This window comes from Gymnoscopelus microlampas (assembly GCF_963454915.1).
Source record: "Gymnoscopelus microlampas genome assembly, chromosome: 20".
NCBI classification, from domain to species: Eukaryota; Metazoa; Chordata; class Actinopteri; order Myctophiformes; family Myctophidae; genus Gymnoscopelus; species Gymnoscopelus microlampas.
Window position 1 is genome coordinate 16,474,176 of NC_139957.1, and position 23,463 is coordinate 16,497,638.

Sequence of the window (23,463 nt, forward strand, 5' to 3'; positions counted from 1 at the left end):
GCAAATTAACCTTTGGTTATTAGAATGTCTGTATACAGAAATATGGGTTTGTGTTCATGCAGGCATAATTATAAAACTGTATTTTTATTACATTCTTTTCCTTTCTTTTTCTACTAGCTCTTGTCAAGCAGTAGGTGCCGCTGTTGCTGTGTCTGTCAGACTGACTTGACTTCACCTGTCCAGTAGCTGTGTTTATGCCATAGCCCGGACGGACGATCACGCTATGATAGGTTGGTTGGTTGTCAGGCAACCACTGAGGCGAGGAGATAACATGTGAAATGCAGTGGTGTACTGCAGTGGTTCTCAAACTTTTTCATGTCAAGGACCCCCAAATTGACACTTATTAGCCCGCGGACCCCCATTTGAAAAGATAAGCCAGGGACCCCCATAAGAGAAGATTCTTACGGCTCTCTAGCAGTGATTCTCAACCATTTTAATTTCAAGGACCCCCAATTTGACATGCAATAGGACCCCCATTTAATGGCATTTCTATCACTTGGACCGCAATTTATATTGTAAAATCTATGTCAATTTAACTCTGAGAGTTACAGACCCATAAGGGTCCATTTGGTGCCTAATCTATCATTTAGTTGGGGAAACCCTTGGAACTCCCTCAAGGACCCCTGGGGGTCCCCGGACCCCACTTTGAGAACCAATGCTGTAAAGTAACTAAGTTCAAGTTCAAGTTCAAGTACTGCTCCGATACATTTTAAAACTTGCGAAATGGGACCTTCTGCATAATGGGTAGGCTACTTTTACTTTTGGTACATTTTGATGCCAATACTTTTGTACTTTTACTCAAGTATATTTTGAATACCAAACTTGAACTTGTAAATTGTAACAGACTATGTCTACAATAGGGTATTGATACTTCTACTTAACCCTGCTGTTGTTTGAGTAGTGTGTCCTTTTAGGCTATGGGATGTAGACTCAACCGTTTTCTACATTCCATAGCAACGCTTCTTGGTTACCAGAAGCGTTGAGCTGAATGGCAGGAAGCGCGCCCACTGTGGCGGACAAAACACAACAACAACATGGAGCGTCCGGAGGTAAAGTGGACTGAAATACAGCCGGAATAAATACTAATAGATCTTATTTATGCAAAAAAAAAAGACCAATATCCTCGAGTTTGTGTTGTCCGTCGTGGGGATCTGCAATACTTTGTAACCTGTAGGCAGCATCACTGCCTGTTGTGGTAGCTTAATTGGCTACATTTGCTAACATAGCTGCTAACTTCACTAAACCTGTTGCTTTTAAATGCAAGGATCCTGGGAGCAAGCAACACCATTTAATGCTTGAGGAGTTTATAATGCTGATCAGCGCGCGGGAGCCTGGTATACGTTACGCGAGTTCTCGTACTTTATCTTTACACACGATTCAAGTATATGCTGGGTAGAACAAAACACGCAGTGGTTGAAAAAATAACTCAGATGTTTTCTAAAAGTATCAATACTGCAATGTAGAAGTACTCTGTTACATGTAAAAGTCCGGAATGAAAGATTTACTTAAGTAAAAGTACAAACGTTTTGGTATCAACATGTACTTAAAGTACCTATAAGTAGAAAGTACTCATTATGCAGAATGTCCCATTTCACAAGTTTTCAAATGTATGAAATGTGTTTTTTTTTAAATCAAATTATTTTAGTGGAGTAAAAGAAAACTATTTTTCTCTGAGAGCAGAAGTCAAAGTACTGAAAATTGAAAATACTCAAGTAATGTAAAAATACCTCAAAATTGTACTTAAGTCTTAAGTGTACTTGAGTAATACTTAGTTACTTTCCACCACTGAGAACACAACACATAGAACAGGGCGGTTATCCCTCCCTAGGGATTAGGGTGCATTAAAATGCAGTACTTCTGGACCAGAGACGCATGTTGGTATCAGATAGAACGTTTAAATGCGTGGAGGCTATTTGAATCACATAAAATAAAGCTGACATAACTTTGACAAACTTGTTGTAACTATGTTGTAACATAATAACATACATCACTTGGTTTGACAGCCAGGACGCAACGTTTGTTTTCTGTTCTTTCAAAGCAGACAGAGTCATTCACTCACTTGCCCCCAGAAGTGGACACCAGTCAGTACATTGAACAAGCATCAGTGAACCCACCGGGGTATCAGAATCTGTATGGTTTGAACCAGGATCAGAGAGACCGCAGGCCCACAAACGCTGATTGGGAACTAAAGCAACTGCACCTAGGTATACAGTATTTTCTCAATTCCTAATCCTGCAAATCCATCAAGTGTTTTACTTTGAGCTTGTAGTTGTAATCACTTGGTGCTTATGGTTGTTATACCAGACAAAGTGTTCTTAGAAAGCCATTGTTAACTATTGTAATGAGATTGTATACTATGCTACACTACACTTTCAATACACTATCATTATCAAATCACAATTATGATTATTTTGATACAGTATTTTAGATATCCAGCTCTGTATATGTGACTTACAATATGGTGGTGGTGGCTCTGAAACTATATACCTCTACATCTGCTTTTAAAATAATGCAGCGTTCTTTCCATTTTCAATATTAGCGTTTCAGGACAGCCACCTGTCACCGGTCCTTCCTCTGTTGCCATCAACCTCTGGAGTGCAACAGAACATCACAGAATATTCCCTTTTCCATCAAAGCGACTTGGAATTTGCTCCTTTAAGGTGAAGTTGAACTACTGTTAACATAACAGATGGTCTTAATAACTTGGCACCCTTATCTGTCTCAGAATTGATTAGACTGATTGTTGTTAATATGTTATAGAATACTAAAATAGTATTTATTCTTACTTCTCTCCTTTACTCTCTTTCTTTCCTTCAGAGCGTCTCCAGATATCTCTGTTACATCTGAGAGATTTCACTTTCTACCCCAGGGTCACACTTCCCAGGCCTCTGAACATGGGTCCCTGTCCCAGCACCCACTGGCCCAAGCAACCGTCCTGACAGATGATGCAGCAAGCAGCTGCTGCTCTCTCTCCCAGCACAGTATGTCACCAGGAGACGAGGGTAGAAAGGGGGAGATGGTACATTCTCCAGTAACTGACCATCTGCAAGAAATGCATTTTTCTATAGATGGCACGGAGAACAATGATGGAGATGGTCATGGTCATGCACTTGGCAATCTTTCTGTCAAGCCTATGGAAGAGGCCCCTGAAGAAGACACATCATTTCTGCGTGGGGACATTCCTGCTCGACAACTACTAGAGCTGCTACAGAAAGATGTTGGCATGCCAAGCGGCAGCAGTAGTGCAGTTTCTTCCGCCTCTGAGACCTCCCTTAAAAGAATGGGCTCTTTTGATGGGGAATCTAAAGGAGTTTTCAACACAGATGCTGACCAGAGAAAAGAGAGGAGAGATAGCCCAACTGGTACTGCTACTCTCACTCAGCAGCAGCAGACACCACAACTAAAATTAAAGTCGCAATCAGGGAAATCATACCCACGGTTATCTGATGTCTCAAACATTACCATGGGCTCCCGTAACACACAGCCGGATGACACCAGTGAAGCTCTTCACAGAGAGATGCTGTCTGAAATAGAGCGACGTAATAGCTCTGAAACTGGATTTAAAGTTCAACCACTGTCGGCTCCTACACCAAACCTTGAATCTGTTACAGGGAAGCCAAACATGGCAAGAGTAATCCTGGCCGGCATGTGTGGGACTGGGCCACAATTTTCAGGAGGTTATAGTGTAGAACACGGACTGAGGCAAAGGGGCCTCTTGTCTTTGGAGAATCAAACTGGGAATGATGGTTCCTTTCTGGGTTTCCTCCCACAATCCCAGTCCACTCCAGGTGTCTTTCATGGACCTGGTAAATCTAGAGTAAAAGCTCCATCAGATAGACTGTCAGCCGTTGAGTCCAATATGAGGGCCTCATATGAATCAAGTTCAAGAGTCTCCCAGCAGAGTGTAGCTATGCCTGATATTGTTTCTCTTGACCCTGTTACCAGTAGACATGGTGCTGAAAAATCATGTCAGGAGGAGACGGGGTCAGGAAAAGTCCAGGGTCTTCCGAGTCTAAACTACATGCAGAAAGTAGACGCCTGGAGAGCGAACCAGAGCTCAGGGAAGATCTCGCTGTTCGACAACCTGGCTCTGCAAGGGTTTTCTGGCACCTCTCCAAAAAAGAACGCCTACAACGCAATATCCGACTCACTGAATCACATTCTACTGAATCAACAGGAGAAAACCATGCAGCACAAGCTTCCTGTTTCAAGCACTACCAACCCCAGTGTCACACAGAGCTTAGCCCTGACTCTGAATGTGCCCCCATCCTCCTCCTCACCCAGAAGAGGGGAAGCAGTGGGGAGTGCTCCCAATGAGATGGACAACACTGGGTCTGGAGCAGGCCTCTCTGCCTCCTCCCTCAGCACGGTTGTAACATCAATACAGAAAGCTCAACATAAGGAGAGACTGACAAAAGGAGAGATGAGTCAGATTCAGGAGCGCAGGCTTCAGCAGACAAGTGCTGTGATCCAGCCCTCACCTCTCCTGAGCCTGGGCAGGTTCAGTGATGTGTCTCTGGACAGGGAAGTGAGTAGCACACTGTCAAATTCCCAGCACAGTTATCACAGTGGCCAGAATCCGGGTGCTTCTATTGGAGTGGCTTCTTCTGTTGTCAGCCTAGAGGTTGATAACTATGCTCCCTACTGGAGCTCGATACCATCCTCACCACTGCCGCCACACAAACCTCGAGAGCTGAACATTGAAGAGAGAATTCCGGTAAAGTTATTATAAAATATAGAGATAAAGTAGTAAAAACTAGAATGAAACAAGGGGCTTTTAACATTTCCTAACCTTTTAACCAGCCCAAACAGACTAGACTGTTGCATTTGTACAACATTTGAGATGTCTTGAGTAGATGAACTCATTTATAAATATATCCTAGATGCTGATGCCATGTATTGTTGTTTTCCTCGCAGTTGTATCTTCACAATCTGGGTATTGATCAGTCTCCATCAACCATCTTGACCCCGTTTGGACCTAGAGGGCCAATCAGAGAGCCGGAATTCTCTCCCACAGATCTCTGTACAATCAAAGGATCCATTGGAACTTCACCCAAGAGCACTCAACCCTCTGAAGGTAGCTAATCCTGAAAGTTATTTTTCTTATGAATTCAAAGTATTAATCATTGAAAAGTATAGTGCCAAAATATTCAATAGTCTTACAAAGTAAGAGTGGGCTGTTTGACGTCATGCAATTTTTCTTCGTGTCCAGAAAATGTCCATTAGAAGGAGTAGTATAACATTATCCTATTGGTATATAAATATAGGTTATTATGAAATAAAGCAATCACCAATGTACCAAATATGTTATTTTTCTTTCTGCTTGTGCTGAGCTATCATTTTGAAAGCATTCTTTTGAAATAACGACTTTCTCAATTTGATTGAAGCTATATTAGTTACACATTCGGTTACAGTTTTATTAACACTTAATTTAATGTTTCCTTTTTAAAGACCATGTAAAATGAAAGCCCAGTTTTTGTCATGATGAGGCTCTGATAAAAGAGAAACTACACAGATGTTTTTAAGTTGGAAGTGTCCTGGAATGCATGTCGTTGGTGTTGGTGCTAGTCATATGCCTATTTACAAAGGTGGCCATAAAATAACGTCAAAGCAGTGACATATGATTATGTTTAAAGATATCTTGTCACCATAGTGCTAACATGATAACCAGCATAGAGTGGAGTTTATGGCACCTTTGTGTATGTGTTACTTTGGAGACAAGCCTGCAGAAAAGCTCTGAAAGCTAGCTTGATGATCATCAGCTTTATATGATGAAGTCTTAGTTCACAATATGATTACAAGGTGACCAGAGAGATTAGTTTTAGCTGCAAATTAGCTTTAGTTTCTATATTTTCACATTTCTTTTCCTGATTTATCTCCTGGTAAGATTACTTATTTCTCCAACTATTTCACTTATTTGGGTTTGAATATTATTCAATCAAAATGAATGATGTTTTCCAAATGATCAAATTTAATGTACTGAATAATGGCTTATATAAACACTCTGTGACTGTGCAGTTATCATTTTAAAAAGTCAACCTTGTAAAGCATGTGAAACTTTCTTCTCCCCATTTCATCCTCACAGGTGGCACTCCGCATAAGGCTGACTTTTCCAGATACAGCCTGCTGTCAGTAGACTCGAGTATGTCCATACCACTTAGCATCGACAGCCTCTGCCAACCAATACACTTCCTAGAGCAGGCCAGGGCCTCTCCTCAATCAGACGTGGCGGGCGGCTATGCAGCGGTCCCCATTTCTCAGCCTCAGCATGCCCCCTACCTCCCTGCTCCACAGCCCGATCAGCAACAGCAGAGGGATGACAGTGTTAGCAGTAGCCAGAACACCATACAGCTTGGTGAGCAGTTTGTGTCAGAGAGCTCATTAGTGACTGGATGCAGGGAATCTGAGTCACATTCTCAGCCTAGCATAGAGAAAAGCAACCGAGACTCATTTGTTGGCGACAAGACCCTGAGGGAGATCCGCAAACTGCTCGGCCAGGCAGGGGATGTCGTTTCCGGTGGATCTTCGAAGGCCTCCACGCCATCCTCTTCGTCCTCTGCAACTTCCCACCTCCACTCGGATGACGACATCCTCCTCTCTCTGAGGAAGAGAACGGGTGGATTCATGGACTCCTCTCTCATCTCGTCTGCCAGTGGCACAGAGGGCCCTGAAACTCGGTCCTCATTCCTGTGGACACGCTCCTCCTCGGACTCCATGCTGACGTCCGAAAGACAGAGGGAAAGTTCTATTGGTCGAGAAAGTATGTCATCATCTGGGCAGCCAAATTATCCATCCACACTTGCCCCGAGTAGCCCACCTGCTGTGGAGGCCTACATAAGGCCCCAGGATAGTACAGCAGACGGTGGGGCAGGGTTATACCTCCACCTCTCCAAATCAGTCCGACGGGCAGAGCCTGAGGGCTGCAGTGCCGCACCTCCAGACAGCACAGGCCCAGCTCAGCTACCAATTGTCCCACAACCACCAGCTGTAAGCCAACCTCAGCCAGCTCTTAGTCCGAGAGAGACGATAGGTAGCTTCTCAGAGCAGGAGGAGGAAGGAAATTCACAAGATGGATGTAAGTAAAGCATGAACGATGCATGCATGTGAATAAAAAAAGGAAATCCAGTCTAGTCCTACTCCTAACACAAACAAGTCCATAACTTATTTCCTTTGTGGTAATTTATTGTTTGTTCCAGTGTATTCCCAGTGTGTTCCTACAGAGAGTGTGTCTTCCTCTTCACCTCCCATCCCTGGGGAGGAGCAGGAGGCCATGAGCAACGCAAGCAGCAGTGAAAGTTCCCTGGCTGCCAGAGTGGCCAAGCTGCTTCACAATGAGTCACCAGCCACCTTGGTGTCCAGCAGATCCAGCACTACTGACCAGGAGGAGAGCAGGGCCAGAGGTAAGAACATTTCTTCAGACTGCCTTAACAGTAGGGACTGGGGGACCCAATATTAGTGAAAATTTCCCACCGTTTTCATTACATTTATTCTGCAGTATGACTTAACAATTACTATTTGTTTATTTTTCAAATAGTCATTACTAAGTAAAATGTAAAATGTAATGAGGCTGAAATTGGTTTTGATCTATAGTCCAGTATACCTGACTGTTCTTGATTAGCCTTACACCTGCTTGAAAACAGTTATAAGATATCTTTTGCAATTGCAGAATGGACCAAGCTGAAGATAACAGGACAGCAGAGGGACCCTCTGGAATTGGACATTGAGGACAGGAGGCGGATTGAAGAGATCAAGAGAGAGCAAAAACACCCCATACAGGTTCAGTCTTTAACAAGAGGTCCTCATCTTAGCATCTACGTGGCTGAGCTGTCAGTCGATTCATGTGCATCCCATTTCATAAAAAGGATATAATTTGATATCTCTCTTGAAAATATATATATTTTTTACGGTTGTTGTTCTTTTGATCTTGTTTAATGTCCGCCTCCAATTTCTGGATTGTGTAGACCCCAAGCTGAAGGTAACTGGTGTGTTGAAAAGAGGCATGGTGTGAGTTAAGTTTTAAAACTCTATACAGGAAGCATGGTGTGCAGTGAAGTGAGAAGTCCTCTTTGTCGTATGCAGACAAGGGAGACAGATGTATTAATTCATGTTATTAATGGGACAAATAACTTAAAAATGAATTCCAATTGTAGTTCTAATCCAGGCGGCAATTGGCAGGACTAGGACCAACTCTGAGCTACTCATGTATATACTCATCATCCCTGTGAAGATTTTCATTCTTCTTCGGCTCCTCATTTCAGAGCCAGGGAAGTACAGACACAGAGAGCAGTGCCGTGTCCAGCATGGGCGGTCAAGGAGGACAACCTCCTCCCCAACCAGCAGAGACCGCCACCACTCTCAAGACGGCAGAGCACCATATGTCCCGTCAGCTGCCACGACTTGGCGCCAACCCTTTCGACTCCAGCGTCGAGCTCCATACTCCCCTGGGCCTGGACCTGGAGTCCAGGGTGCAGGAGATTGCTGCCCGGGAGGGGTTGACCCTTCCCAGGGCAAGCCCTGCGCCTCCAGCTCTTACCTCCATCACCATATCTACATGCAGGCGCTCCACCTCTCCGTCTCCTTCACCCTCTCCCGCGCCTCCCCTTAGCCCGGCTCCTCCAGAACCCCTCTGTCTTACTCAGCTTTCCACAGCCAACAAGCAACTTCCCCATGTGGTGGAGGAGGACAACGCTACTCCATCAATACAGGCAACACACACAGATCCGGTATCGATCCAGCCTGTATTGGGGTCCGAATCGACCAGTAGACTACTGGTCGATTCGGACCCCAATACAGGGTATAGACTATACGCCAGAGAACAAAACCTGTCGGGTTCAGAGTTGATACCGAGAACTCACAGGAGACAAGATGCCATCGGAGGTAGGAATGTCGAGTCCTTACAAGGTCAACCTAGAGAGGAGGAGGTGAAAGTCAGAGACAGTTACACTGAAGCAGAGCTGCAGAGAGACCTGCCGGATGCGAATAGAACCGCCCAACCAGAAGACCAAGGTACCGACCAGCTGTCGATGATGTCTGACCAATTAAATTCCGGTTCTGACATGGGCCTCATGACCGAACAAGCCACAGGCTCATCTACAGTCGATGCGCCAACAAGGACGGGTCATGTCTCCCACATCCACCTCACATTGTCCCCCAAAGCCCAGGAACAGAGGCAGGACTCTGGGATCCAGCCCAGGCATGCTGCTGCTGGTCCTGATTTACAGTCTAGCAAGTTTTACCCCCTCAGATACTCTTCCTCTCCTGCCACCCGCAGTGGAGATGAGGGTCTTGGTCTTTCCAGTCCTCTTGAGTCATACGAGTCAAGAGACGTAATAAGAGCCAGGGTGCCTGAAAGAGCTGAGACCGCCACATTGTTCAAAACCATGGTGCATGAGGGAACAGAGACCTCCACTTATCCACAATCCTATATTCCGCCACAGAGGCTCGCTGCCTCAACAAGGCCTTTGGCCATTCCAACACCAGGTAGGCACATTGAAACATTTCAGAGGTTGTTTGTTATGGGTGGTCCTTGTGGCTTTAGTGTGCCTGTTGCTCATGCATTTGATTTGCAGTGCTGAGGTAAGGTCACACACAACTTCTTTTCATCTGTCACCCAGATGACTGCATCTGATAATCCATAAGCAATGTTGTTAGAGAAAGGTGGTTTGGCCAAACATGCTTGAAATATTAATGTTCCAGATTGTCTCAGATACGTATATCCTTTCATGTGTACTCTCTCTGTACAGCAGTGCCTGTCCTGTTGCCGTATAAGCCCCATGGGAGTGAGGAGCTGTTCTATGTCCCTCAGACAGAAGCCCAGACTTCTCCTAGCCGCTCTGACACCACTATGGAGAGCTCCCACCCAGGTACCACTGGCACTTATGAATCGTGGTTTAACAATCATGGCTTAATAAAACATACAGCAGCGTGCATGCATGCACATATTTTGTGTTATTGCCATTTCAAAATTGTAATTCTAATACTTGCATACAAATTACCCTATATCTCAAACAAAAGTAATTTACCAGGAAATGTACCCGTTTTACACAAATGTTTTGGCAAATTTATCAGAATCACCTCTATTATCCAGGAGATATTGCTCCAATAATTAGTCAGAGAAATAGCTCAGGATTATAGGTCTCTATTTGGATATTGTTATCTTCATGTCCGGGGAACCCAGCAGCTATAACTGAATCTCTAATGAATGCAGCTCACTCACGTCTCTTCCCTGCTCCTGGGTGGGTAGCATCTGGTTCTTTTGTAATGTGCACCGTGTCATGCATGCATTATTCATGTTCAGGGGCAGAGTCTAACAAAGGCGGTTGAGGCCCTGGTGGAGCACTTGGGCTGCAGGGTCCCTCTGAGAGACGGGAAGAGGACGCTCTCTCTGAGGCACCTTTCTCTGCTCTGTGAAATTACAGTCCAACCTCATTTTTTGTATTTTTTATAATTTTTTCATTCAGACATTATTGAAAAGGTGAGAAAGGAAAGAAAGCAGTACAGTATAGAGACTATAGAAAGCTAACCAGGACACTGAAAGAGAGGCTCGGGAGAAAGACATGGATCTGAATCGAGACCAGCTGAGGCCGCGGCTGAGTCTGGAAGTGGAAGTCTTAACCATTCAACCATCAACGGAAACCCTTCTGAATGTTGGACACTCAGCCAGCAGTATTGTGTGTCTCTTATCTCTGCAGTGAGGAGGATCTTGATGTAGGACAGGACACTGTAGTGACATTTCTGTTTACTGTATGTACGGTCAGGTTCGGATGACGCCGTGCCCCCGTATTTCAGCAGTGAGGTCCTTGGGAAGCAGGACCCTGGGATCGACCGTGGGGTCTCCACCAGACACGTTGAGGGGATCTACAGCAAGAGGCTGAAGACAGCCACCTTCAAAATGCAGCCAACTGGACACAGTGGTGAACTGAATTAAATTTGTACCTGTTACATTGTTGTGTCATGTAGCTTAAGTGGTTTTCGATGTATCAGGGATTACATGTGTCCATGATGACAAATCTTCTTTTGGGAAAATAAAGTCTAACTTATCTTCTATCAAGCTATTTACATATCTGTGTTTTACTTTCCTACTAGGTGGCACTGTGTCAGTGGATGGAAGCTCTCAGACGAGTATGAGCCAAGTTACCCAACCTTCCTCTCAGGTATCTGAGGCCTTTACCAGAGTGCCTTTGTCAAGTAACCAGGTTCCCTCTGGCTCCAGGAGAGACCGAGGGACAAGCCCAGTCCAGTTCCTCAACTACGGCCAATCAGAGAGGCATAGTGTGGAGTTTCAGCCAATAGACGTGGAGATGGACTCAAACACGGCCAGCCAGAGACCCAGTGCTTACCTGGCTTCTGACACCGTGGCAGCAATGGAGCGAGAACAAGGGAGGTGCCGTCCTGACCTCCCTCAACCTGCTTCCCGGCCGAGCGGCAGCAATCTGGACCAACTATGGCGTAAGTTCAACGAAAGGTGGGGCTCTGAGGAGAGGCGTCCAACCAGTGAGAGAGAGGCGTCCTTACTGGACCGACTGGAACGCCTCTCTCGTCTCATTCACAGCACAGCGGGGGTACGCACCTTGTCACAACCAGAAGACAGCATGCAGCCATGCCATCCTCACAACAATGAGGATGAGCACAGAAAGAGAGGAGAAGAAGCCGCAGTGAAAAGGAGAGAAAGAAAGGAGAATGTTGGACCACTGGAGAGGAAGAGCGTAAGCGGGGAGGGGGGACAGAGGAGAGGGAAACCTACTGCTCCTCGTCAGGCATGGACACAGGAGGCGGAGCAGCAAACTCCTCTCGCAGAAGACGACGTCCATTCCTCCTTCAGCCCCAGCCGCCACCGCTGTCCCGCAGAGAGAGACGAGTCGGACACCACGTCCACCCTGTCCGGCTCCATGTCCACTGTGGACACGGCCCGGCTGATCCGGGCCTTCGGCCCAGACAGGGTCCGTTGCCTGAAGTCAGCGTCCAGTCTCGGTAAACTGTACAGCACCATCGACAAGCAGAAAGAAGCAAAGGAGCCGAGGAGGACGAGAGAGATGGATAGAGACGTCACACCCCCTACCATCATCACCCCCTCAGAGACCACTGTTACTGACGACTCTATAGTATGTGTATCTGCAGTCACACTTTCATATACTGTAACAGAGCTATTTTCAGCCTTCACATTATGTCATATCAAAATATGAGTACCTTTATCTTCCATGTGTAGTAAATGTACCACAGTTGGTCTTGGTGCCTAAACAAATTAACACATGCTACAGTAAGATGATACACATGGAAATAAATGGCAGTTGGCAACAGCACCTCACATAATTATACACAGGGGACCATGTGAAACATGCTATACAGTAGGTACACAATAAAATCCTCTCTCACTGATACATTGCGGTTTTGCTTTTAAAATAAACTAAACTATACTAAAATTGTGTTACATTAGTACTCTGATAAAAATGAAGACTGAGGCTTTTTCTGTGTTGTACTGCAAATAGGCGAGTACATATCCACATGTAACAGCCTGTTGATGTCTCTGTGTTGTTCTCCAGGTTGCCAGTGATTCTGCTTCATCAACCAGCACTTACACCCTGCCAACCCGCCGCGGTCCCTCCCAGTCTCTGGCAGCCAAAAAGAGTGTTAAACAGGTCAACAAAGGAATCCAAGCAGGTCAGTCAGAAGAGATCAACATAGTCCCATAGCTCCAGAACCAGATGATCGAATACATTCAACTTTTGAATCGCTAAACAATCAGCCTGTCTGCTTTTTGTCTCCGCCAGGCCGAAAGGCATGGCGAGAGAGTATGTTTTGCCCCCTGTCCGTCCGTCCGTCCTGTCTGTGTGTTAGCAGCTAATCTCCAGCACCGTTGGCCCGGTCGCTCCGAAACTGTGCACACACACTCCCTGGATGCCAATTCAGAACCTCTGCCCCAATTTTTTCACATGGGCCTGTTATAGCGCCACCAGGAGGCCGATTTGTGCAAAACCCATTTTTTTTACATTACTCCGACAGATTTTATCCAAACATCATGCAAATCGGAACACAGTATCTCTATAGTCATGTGATCAACACGAATCTGTCAGAATTCCCATATTCCATCCTCATTGCCTATGGTTGGCTTCCAAAGTTTGCAGGATTGGTCCGTTTTGAACAAAAAGCCTCAAACTATGCACGCAGCTTGCGATTTCCGTGAATTGTCACACGCACATTCCCACTAGGCCGAGGAAGAAATGCCACCCTTTTCACATTGGCCTGTTATAGCGCCAACAGCAGGTCTAATTTAGCAAAACACATTTTTGGAACAAAATGCCTCAAATCATGAATGCAGTGTCTGATTGCCATGAAAGACCTAAGAATAAATGGCACCCTTTTCACATTGGCCTATTATAGCGCCACCAGGAGGCCACAATAACGTACCTGACCTGGCGGAGACCTGTGCTCCGAGGAGCACTTTTTCTAGTATTAGTACTGTATTTTTTCTTCTGACATTAGTTGTTGTAGCAGTTAAATTACTTACATCTAATATAAGGTGTGTAACAGACTCTCTTTTCCATAGTCACACATGATGATCATAAGAGAACAAAACATGATCAAACATGAATGTTTGACACTTTGCCATGACCGCACCGGTTGACAAAAACATTTCATCATTAAGGTCTTTTATTTACGCTGAGCACGTTTGAGGTGTATTTAATTATCCTCCTAAGAGGAGTTTGTTAAAATACTGGGACCAAGTCTTGATACATGTATAATAGAATAATAATGAATAACTCCTTGCATTTCAATAAGGTTTTGCACTGGCCCAGTACTCGGGGCCCTAATAAGGAGCTATACAGCTATACTAAAGAAAGGATTTATTTGGCTCAGTGAAAATACAGTCAAAGGAATCAATGGGCCACAGTTAAACCACATTGGGAGTTTACTGTATGTACGGTAGTATAGGTGAATATAATATATAAAGAGGCACAGTAGTACTTTGTGCAGGGACTGATTAATCCCCCTCCCCCAGGTGACCTGGAGATTGTGAGTAACGGGACGAGACGCCACACCCGAGACGTTGGCACTACATTTCCTTCCCCCGGTGAGGCCAGAGGACCCAGGCAGCTGCCATCTTCCTCCTCCTCCTCCAGCCTGGAGAGAGGAAGAGAACATGAGAGGAGCCCTTCCAAGACTCAGGTGTTCCTAAAGGAGAGGAAGAGCAAGAGAAGCCACGGCAAACATTACCCTCAAGGTATGTTAAGGATACAATTTCACTATGGCACCCATTAAACTTAACTCTGTGTCAGGTTTCACATAAGTGAACATGTAGATTAGAATGACAACGTGTATGTATGTCTACTTTATTACAGTGTGATATCTCTTTATATGCATTCCAAATATTGTTTTGATGGATTACGTTGATGGAATCAAATATAAATAAACACCGGTGGGCGGTGGTAGCCTTAAAGTTAATCACTGTAGACTAAATACTACCACAATTTAAATTTTGGCTGGTTTTATGTTCGCACTCTGTTCCTAGGCGTTACATGGTTTGTCCCAGCTGAACACCTGAGGTCAGAGGCCAGGAAAGAGAACCAGCCAGAGGAAGATGAACAGTGGGTTCAGAGACCCAGCTCAGCCTGGTTCCAGCCCTACAGCAGAACCTCTCTCTGGAGAGAACCCCTCAGAGAGAGACAGATCCAGGAGGAGTGGAACAGCTACAAAACCAGACCTGATCCAGTCCCCAGAGACAAGACTACATCCTCTGGTCTGGTCAGAGTGTCTCTGCAGGTTGGTTTGGGTTGGTGTGTTTTCATACACATTTAGCTGTAGAAGTCAAGTAAAAGAAAATGGGCTCTAGCCTGTAAAACATTAGAGAATGAAATGTACAATAATGTTTTTTTCCCACATTATTTAGCGTTTAAAATGGTCTTTTGCCCTGTCTAACATTAAACATGATGTTAAAATCCAGGAGGCCTTGGAGCTTCATCGACCAACGTTCATCGCTCATTCCAGGGAGAGGATGAAACGTTTAGCCCTGCAGGCGGAGGAGAGGAAACTACAGGTCCTCTTCAGCAGAGAGAGAGAGCAGTTCTATACCCGGCCTGGAGGGCAAGAGAGGCTACCCAGACCAGCAGGTAAAAAGAATCCATTGATGATCTTGACAACCAACTGTAGACCTAATAAAGTCATTAAGTCTGAAAGGTGCTCATAGAGAATGTATGTTTTCTGTGTGGCTATGTGTTTGCATTTGTCAATTTCTTCCCCAGGATTTTAAATGCATAATGAATGACCCAAACATTACTGACATAAATTTTTAGCACACATTTCCTTTCTTTCTCTCTATAGGCATACCACTGTTCAGAAGAGCTGTCCCAAGAAAGGAGATGGTGCAGAGGTCCAAACAGTAAGCTTGTTTATTTTCTAGTAATTGTCCACCCTGTCAATCCCTTTCCAATTAAAAGCCATATCGACCAGTTTGCAAAAATCACTTTTTAATCTATAAATATTAGTGCTTTCTGAAGTGCTTTGTTCTAAAGTAGTTTAATTTGTAACCTAAATGTTTAGTGTAAACATGTAATTGTCTTTAATACTTACGGATCAAAGAAATTGACTCTTTCCCCCAGACAGTCAGGTCATACTGTACAGGTGAAAGTAGATTGTAAGAAGACCAGACTGAAATTCTGACGGTCATCATCTAGGAGTGTGTAGTGTACAGATCAGGACAAAACATGTATTAAATGAATAAATAAAACAGCAATTATAAATAAAATTATAAAAGATGAAATGTTCCATTTGAAAGGTATATGTGCCGGAAAAACTAATCTGAAATTGTTAACTGATTATTAGGATGTTTGCTTGTTTTTGTCCGTGTTGTTTTCCCCCCTTATCTATAAATGTGTACTTTTAGTGATCTCTCAACATTATGTGCTCTTTACAGGATATATGAGAACCTGCCTGAGGTGCAGAGAAGACGAGATGAGCAGAGAAGAAAGGCTGAGTATCAGTCCTATAGATTAAACGCCCAACTCTTTAATAAGGTATTATAATACATTTTCATTATCACTTTCTGCTGTACATAACCCTAACCCTGAATTCATCTTTATCCTGCTACTTTCACAAATGTACCATCTAAGTTGAAATTTACAGTAGAACTCAAGCTTAGTGATTCCACACCAAACAGCAGGTAGATAACTATCCAGCCACAGGGACAATATACCATGCTTGAGCCAATTTCTCTCCACAATTACAACTATTGTACTCAATAGTGTCGGTCTTGGTGTTAGTATGTTTTGTTATTAACAAAGGTCAATGCCTGGTTTTATTTTGCAGAAAGTCACCAACCGTGTCCATGGGAGACAAGTACCTTGGCATTGACCTCACCGGCCCAGAAAACATTTTACTATAGATCAAATCAGAGTGCTGTGAACAATTTTAATATATGTGGTATTGTTTTTCATGTTGTTAAAAGCTACCTAATCAACAAAATGTATTGTTTTTTATTATTATCTGTGAACCGGTTCTGATTAAATTAAGAGCCAGAACAAGTGTTTAAAATGTCTGTTTTAAAGTAGCTTTACTCTTGTTTTATAGATCAAATCAATTAATGAATTAGCTGGAAATACTTGAAGTTTTTAATAAAACGTACAAAAAAAATGTCTGCAAAGGCTGTTTTGCATAATTGTATCAAAAAGAGAGAGATCAGAACATGATTTTGATCACATCTATTTGACAGTCATATGGGCTTGTGTATTGAAGAATACAGATGCACTGTGTTCCAGTTATGGAGAATGTGTATTAATTTCCATGTAGCACATAAAAAACATTCATAGGACATCCAGAGACTAAAAGAAAAGAATATTTAGAAAAGCAGTTTCATATCATACTTTAGGGTTAAATCAATGTGTAACTTATCTGAACTGTTGCACCATATCTGGGCTAGACCAGCATCTGCAAATACATGGGTTAATAAATAAAGAATAATGTCCATAGAACACATTATGATTCATACTTCTATAGCAAAGAGGATTGCAGTTGTAAGCAATTTTCCCCAGTCAATCTACCCAGTGGGTTATTGACTATGACCGGGGACCTATTTCACGACGACTGGAGCACACTGGATACCTCGTATCATTTTGTAATGCTGAATGGCAAAGGTTATGGACTGTAAATGTCCTAAAATCCTGGTATTACTTATACATTGTATTACTGTATATAGAACTTATCAAAATGATACCAATGCGTTATTACAGTAACTAATAGTGACACAGCAGCACCCACACAATGTCCTTAAAAGACACAACATTGAAATACCCCTCACAGACAAGATTCCTTTTCCTTCAAGACAGACATCTGAGGACTGACACCGAGATACTAGCCTTAATGTCTTTTATTAATAAGTGGTTTTACATTGGTGCAAGAGCGGGAAGCAACACTGGGACAGGTAAGACAGATAACAGGTTGCAGAAATTAACCCTAAATTGCTTCTTTCCAGAAAATAACAGATTTAATCCAAATAAGGGAAAACAAAATTAGCAAAATCTGTATAACTTTACTCTAATTGTAGTTGTCAACTCATTATGCGCAGGGTTGGGTAGTAATGATAAAACATATCATAAGGATTACAGTAATATGATAATGTTCCTAACATAACTATAAAAACATTACAAATACTGTGGAAGAATAGAAGATTGCATAATTGATTACTATTTGAGTATCATGAACAATGGATACAAATATTTCACAGACAGACAGTGACTGATCAGACCAGTAAATGATGGTCTGCAAAGTGGAATTGTAACCATTCTGGACAACTAAGCCAAAAGTCACAAAATGTCAATATAACTGAATTTGAATAACTGAGTGGGTTATGTTACCGATTCATTTTCCTTAAAACATTTTTTTTATCTAGATTGTTGCTTAATTTTAATCATTTACTGTAGATTACATTTGGAAAATAAACAACCCAACCCTAACTATGCTCATATATATAATAACTTCTAAAACACAGGAAAATATTGTGATACTACAATACTGTGTAAACATGAATAAATAGTTTTAATGATGCATTAAATAATAAATTAAGTATGGTTTAATAAAAAATCTGACACCTTTCAAAATCAGTGATGGCAAATGTGGTGATGTCAAACAAGGATTCTTTGGCAAAGATGTCGTTTTTGCTTTAAGATAAGGTCTAAAAAATATATGGAAAAGCAAACTAATAAGGCAGGTGACAAGTCTTTACCACAAGGCTCTCTGCAGGTTTTAAGGCTAAAGAAACAAGTTAATTCTACACAGTAAAAGGAGTCTCTTACCAAACATAATAACATTAAGTCAATATATTTCTGAGGTGTCTAAAACAGTAACATTACCTACACAACTGGTAGGATGGTTCATACTAAGCATGTAAAAGTGGACAGTAATAATAACTTACTGGCATTTTTTACTTTATGTAATAAATACTAAATAATTTAATGACAACCGACTTCCAAAGTAATTTCAAGCTGTTTAAATAAAACATAATAAAATCTGTAATAGCAAAAAGTAAACATAATAAATTCACCCAAATTAGTTAATAACATTTCTCTTTCTGTGCAGTCCAAAGGCCTGTTCAGGTGCCTTGAGGATTTTGTTCTGTTAGCAAACCACAGTAAAATACCCATTATTTCTGGGCGAAATCATTTGAAATCTCACCAATATTCTTTCCCTTTTACAGTCAAGTTTATAAAATGGGACATTATAAAATAATAACACCCGATTATACTTAAGACACAGTCACATTGCATGTGGCATCAACAGCAGCGGCAGCTGTGTAGCACATAAATGAACGCATGGGGGGGGGGGGGGTTGTTCTCACCCTACATGCCGCACTCACTGATAATCCACATATCAGAGTATGCCATCAACTCCAGGACCAAGACAGACTTATGCCAACTTTTTTTTCTCCCCTAAGTCGTTCGATTTGACACCAAATTGACATTCTCTCTGCAACAAAAAAAAGTCATTGAAAATAGTGTAGATAGTTCTGCACTGTAACATGTGGTCATGTAACATGTGGTCATCCTTTCTTCTTAACATCAGTATTCCATTTAAAGTTGAACGCACATCTTTAAATTCATAAAAGAGTGTCAAACCAATCCTCTGTGGAATTGGCATAATGAATTGGGAGAAAAGGGGGGAAATAATTGGCAATTCAAAATGTATAAAAACTATAATTAAAAAAGTGTAAACCCACTTATTCCAGTGACAACTGACTCACACTTCCTTATGATAAAAACCTACCTTTTCACCTACCAACACTGATGACAGTGTTACAGTAGAGTAAAGCCCTGTTTGGCCCTGGAGTGGAAGCCATACTAATGGGGCAGGGGGGAGGTTTGGAGTGGAAGCAGGAAAGAGGGGGCAGGGAGGGGCTGCAGGCAGGGTGTCCGTCTAGCTCCGCAGGAGACTGTGCACTCTTTGGAGCTGGGACTGGGACAGAACCAACCGGTGGACCTGCTCCTGACCCCGGGGACACGGAACCATGACCCGACCCACCAGCACTGTATCCCCATGTTTCTCCTCCTTTGCCTGGGGAGAGGAAGAGGAGGCTGAGTTATAAAGGCAAGTTTAAGCATAGAGTGCAGTCAATGTGATTCTATCTAAGTATTGACAGTATAATCTTGGTGTGGTTAAAGAGTTAGAGAGTCAATTTAGCTAATTTTGAACCTAAATCCCACCATTGTGTATACTAGAATGTATGCCCGATGACACGAAAAAACATGTTTGACGTCATCGGGCCATACATCGGGCATCTCCTCACATCAGATGTAGGTGCAAAATTGGAAAATGACCCTTCAAGTGTCTGTTGATGGAAGGTTAATGGAAGAAGAAATGGAACACTGTTACTTCAGTCCAGGAAATGCAGTGTTGGGTTCATGATGCTCTTACCTTTACAAAGGAGTTTGAGGGAAATGTGGCAAAGTCAGATGAGACACGGGCTCCTGGCTGCTGGTTGACAACATGCTCTGCTACCTCATCCTGACAATGAGGTGCAACAAAAGAAGAGGTGTTTTATTTTTCTATATAATAAGTAAAACAACTCTCCTTGAATAAACAACACTGACAAAAGGACAGTCTCTCTAAAGTTATGTTTTAAAATGTTCCTCTACTTTTATTTCTTGCTGTTTGTTTGGGAGCTAATAGGTGTTGTTAATGACTTGTAACCACCAGATGTCACTGATTAGTCAATTAAGCCGCTGCACTGAATACATTTCAACCTATTACCTACTGAATTATTAGCTTGAAAATGTTATACTGCTCTCTACTTATTCCATTACAAATATTACATTTCATGAATGTTTTATTTTTGGGGCGGTGTAACCGCCCCCTATAAGTGAGGTTTGGACACTGACCAATCCTGCACCGTGATTGGCCAATAGTCTACAACGCAGTCTACAACCCTAACCCTTCCACAGTCAATGAAAATCTATACTTTTGCAAAGCTAGCCAATCACATTACAGCTAGTGTAATCACCACTAGCTGTAATGTGATTGGCTGACTTTGCAAATTCAGGACTGTGATTGGCTAGCGAAACACATGACACATGTGCAGCCCTATGAATAGCAGTATGGACTTAAAAAAAACACTTTTTTAAAGTGAATCACTTCCATCACCGTGATGACCACTGTGACCACACCGCCCACTTCACACTGGGTGTGATTTTTTCTCAGTGGGTGATAAACCATATCTCTGGGTGCAGACATGACCAGTCTTGTCTCACTCAGTGCTACACACATTAATGTTCATTTGTTGTGTGCGTGCGTGCGTGCGCACCTTCAGTCTGTCCAGTGTGTCACTGAGGGACTGTAGTCTAGCAGTCTGTTCTAGGAGCTGGGCACTGGGAGAAACTGCAAAACAAAACAAATCAGATGGTGTGAATGTGAATGATGAGTTTAAATGTGACTGGATCTGCCTTTCTTGTACATTAGCAAGACAAATGATTTGCATGTTCCCTGGTTACTATTTTTAGCAAATGCAAAATATACATACACACATATATATTTATTAAAACTAAACAATACCTTCAAATACACAGTCAAAAATACAAAGAAATCCTTTCCCAGGCTTTTGTTCTATTTTTGCGTTTGCTGAACTTAAAGCAACCTGAATGCACCTCTGATTTCTCCCATACAACACTTTCCTGTACGGCCCTTCCTAAAACACACATATTCCACTACATGTAGAGTACCTGGAGATTTCCCGGTGATGTCCACCACTTTGACGTTAGCGCTCATCTGCAGCAGCGTCTCCAGCAGCTGGTCAGTCTTACGGTACAGAGCGCTGGAGACCACCTCCGGTCGGCCTCCATCTTTGGAGGGCAGCTTGGCCACATGGAGGGGGGGCAGAGAGGCCAGCTGGGCACGCATCTTCTCAGCCTTCAGGGAGGAGAATAGAACAGAACAAAACAAATCATGCTATTGCTACATGAATATGCATCTGCATTAGAACACTTGCAATTAATTCTGTGTCATATTTGTTGCCACAGCAATTAGTCACTGGGAAACATGCCCAGGCCCTAATGAGTAAGCAATTAAGTTGGAATGGCTATTTAGCAATATTCATGTTATATACACCTGCAACTTGAAACTAAAGCCAGTAGTAGTGCTTCCGAGGCACTTCTTATACATGCTGATGTAGTCCTGTGCTCATTTGGCCCAACCAGCATTTTGTTTTAAAGTCACAAGCCTTCAGAATACTAAACCTTGTATTACACGCCTACAAAACAAAGGTCATGTGGTTTGGCAGGAAGAAATCTGCTCCCCTCAGAGTACCACAAAGGACAGCTCAAAGCTTGAGGTAGATACAGCTTACAAATACCGTGGCGTCTGGTTAGGGAGCACTCTGTCCTCAATACACTTAAGCCCCCTTCCCGCTGTACAAAAACTCCACTAACACCCGCTAACATCTATCTTTTATCTTTAATGGGAAAGGTTACAATCAGCTCTTGGGACATAATTACTCTGCAGTAGGTACAGTATTTATTAGCTCCAGCTCTGATCGGCAGTGATGAAAACGTAACTCCTAGGTAGACACTCAAATCTTTGCCCCTTTTCCGGCATGATGCTATGAGAGAGCTTCTCCTAATTCGATGGGAAGAGGGAATAAGGAGACCATAGGCTCTATATTGCAACTAAGTATTTCACTTTTACACTAAATTATAGGGGTGGAAAATATAATCGATTCAGCAATTAATCGCGATTCGGACATGGACGATAATGAATTGATTATTAAAAAGATATATAGATTCTTTAGGACGTTACTTCACTTATCCGATTACAAAATCCACTTATATAAAACACTCAGGATTGTATAGTGAGTGCCAGACAAGTCCCACTTGAGAACTTATGCAAATGGTCAGGTGATTAAACTAATTAAAACACAAATTTCCATTGAAACACCATTTGTAACTACAGACTGTCCCTGTACCTTGATCTTAAGTGACTTCTTAAGCTCCTTAATGACGGTCTCTCTGTCCTCCAGCTTTTTTTTTTAAGATTTTATTTTCATCATATTGCTAAATTGCACAGAGCAGCAGCCATATTTTGGTTGGTTATCAGAATATTGAGAAGCCTTTGTTATAAGTCAGTATTATTTTACAAAAAAGGACATGTTTATTTTCTTGTTGGTTTTCTGCAATTGTTGATGTCGGCAAATATAACCTTCCAGCTGACAGTGACACATCTCTTCCATTAGTTTTTATTATCAATAAAAGATAATGGAAGTAAATTAATCGTGAATCGCAATAATCGCAATTTAATTGAATCGTAGCCCTCAGAATCGGAATCGAATTGAATCGTCAGGTACCTACCAATTTCCGCCCCTACTAAATTAGATACGTGTGAACCATAAAAATAATCTACAAGCTTAAGTGTGCAAGTAAAGATACTAACAACCGTAATCTTTTCAATCCAATGTCATGCCCCCCACCGACCGCAATACCCCAAAAAATATTGTCAGTTTGGATAGTTGTAATTGTGTATTGTCTGTGGACAAGTACGTGCCTGAGAGGCAGAGTGAGTTGTATGTGAGAGAGGAGAGAGCAGACGCTGCTTGCAGGCACTTCATAAACACACTTCTTTTTTTTTACAGTCTATGGAACAAACTCATTTCTGGTGAAAGAACGGTTATTAAGAACAAAATTGTTCTTAATAACCTGTCTGGTTAAATAAAGGTTAAACGAAGAAGACCCATTAAAGACACTGACCCACCTTGAGCCTGTTGTTCTCATTCTTCAGTTGTTTGATGCAGAGTCTCTGAGCCTCAATCTGCTGAGTCAGCAGTGGAGAGTCTATCACCTGCACCCCTGATCCTGTACCCATACCTGACACCATGCCTGCTGTGGGGATAAGAGATATTGGTTATCAGCACAAGACCTGGAAAAACACTAAAAAACACAAGTAATGCTTATTGGGTTATGCAAAAACATTCTGTCTTCACATGAGTGTGTTCAAGCG

At 42.6% G+C, this 23,463-nt stretch overlaps 2 protein-coding genes across 12 annotated transcripts in view; one reads left to right on the top strand and one right to left on the bottom strand.

Moving 5' to 3' along the window:
* The first annotated feature begins 965 nt into the window (after positions 1 to 965).
* Positions 966 to 16,617, top strand: alms1 (ALMS1 centrosome and basal body associated protein). The gene is made up of 19 exons (XM_084044545.1): positions 966 to 1,049; positions 2,039 to 2,204; positions 2,540 to 2,660; positions 2,818 to 4,717; positions 4,918 to 5,077; positions 6,086 to 7,075; positions 7,197 to 7,400; positions 7,667 to 7,776; positions 8,259 to 9,480; positions 9,744 to 9,863; positions 10,758 to 10,913; positions 11,086 to 12,101; positions 12,540 to 12,657; positions 13,997 to 14,218; positions 14,507 to 14,757; positions 14,939 to 15,104; positions 15,316 to 15,373; positions 15,908 to 16,007; positions 16,300 to 16,617. Exons 1-19 carry the CDS (start codon positions 1,035 to 1,037, stop codon positions 16,342 to 16,344), a joined length of 7,140 nt encoding a protein of 2,379 aa, XP_083900671.1. The 5' UTR covers positions 966 to 1,034; the 3' UTR covers positions 16,345 to 16,617.
* Positions 16,618 to 17,375: 758 nt separating this feature from the next.
* Positions 17,376 to 23,463, bottom strand: part of dctn1b (dynactin 1b) — a 53,455-nt gene continuing 47,367 nt past the window's right edge. For 8 of the 11 annotated variants that reach the window (XM_084044822.1, XM_084044828.1, XM_084044823.1 and 5 more), the window contains 5 exons: positions 23,218 to 23,345; positions 21,198 to 21,384; positions 20,783 to 20,856; positions 19,897 to 19,986; positions 17,376 to 19,536 (listed from right to left, as the gene is read on the bottom strand). In XM_084044822.1, the coding sequence (XP_083900948.1) occupies positions 19,399 to 19,536; positions 19,897 to 19,986; positions 20,783 to 20,856; positions 21,198 to 21,384; positions 23,218 to 23,345 (617 nt within the window). In that variant the 3' untranslated portion in view covers positions 17,376 to 19,398. The remainder of the gene's footprint in view (positions 19,537 to 19,896; positions 19,987 to 20,782; positions 20,857 to 21,197; positions 21,385 to 23,217; positions 23,346 to 23,463) is intronic. The other 3 variants (XM_084044830.1, XM_084044827.1, XM_084044824.1) reach the window with 1 other exon arrangement.

Excerpts from the sequence above, each read along its gene's own strand:
- alms1 (XM_084044545.1), top strand. Across the intron at positions 12,102-12,539 it reads CTGTTACTGACGACTCTATA|GTTGCCAGTGATTCTGCTTC; the intron begins GTATGTGTATCT and ends GTTGTTCTCCAG. Across the intron at positions 15,105-15,315 it reads GAGGCTACCCAGACCAGCAG|GCATACCACTGTTCAGAAGA; the intron begins GTAAAAAGAATC and ends TTCTCTCTATAG.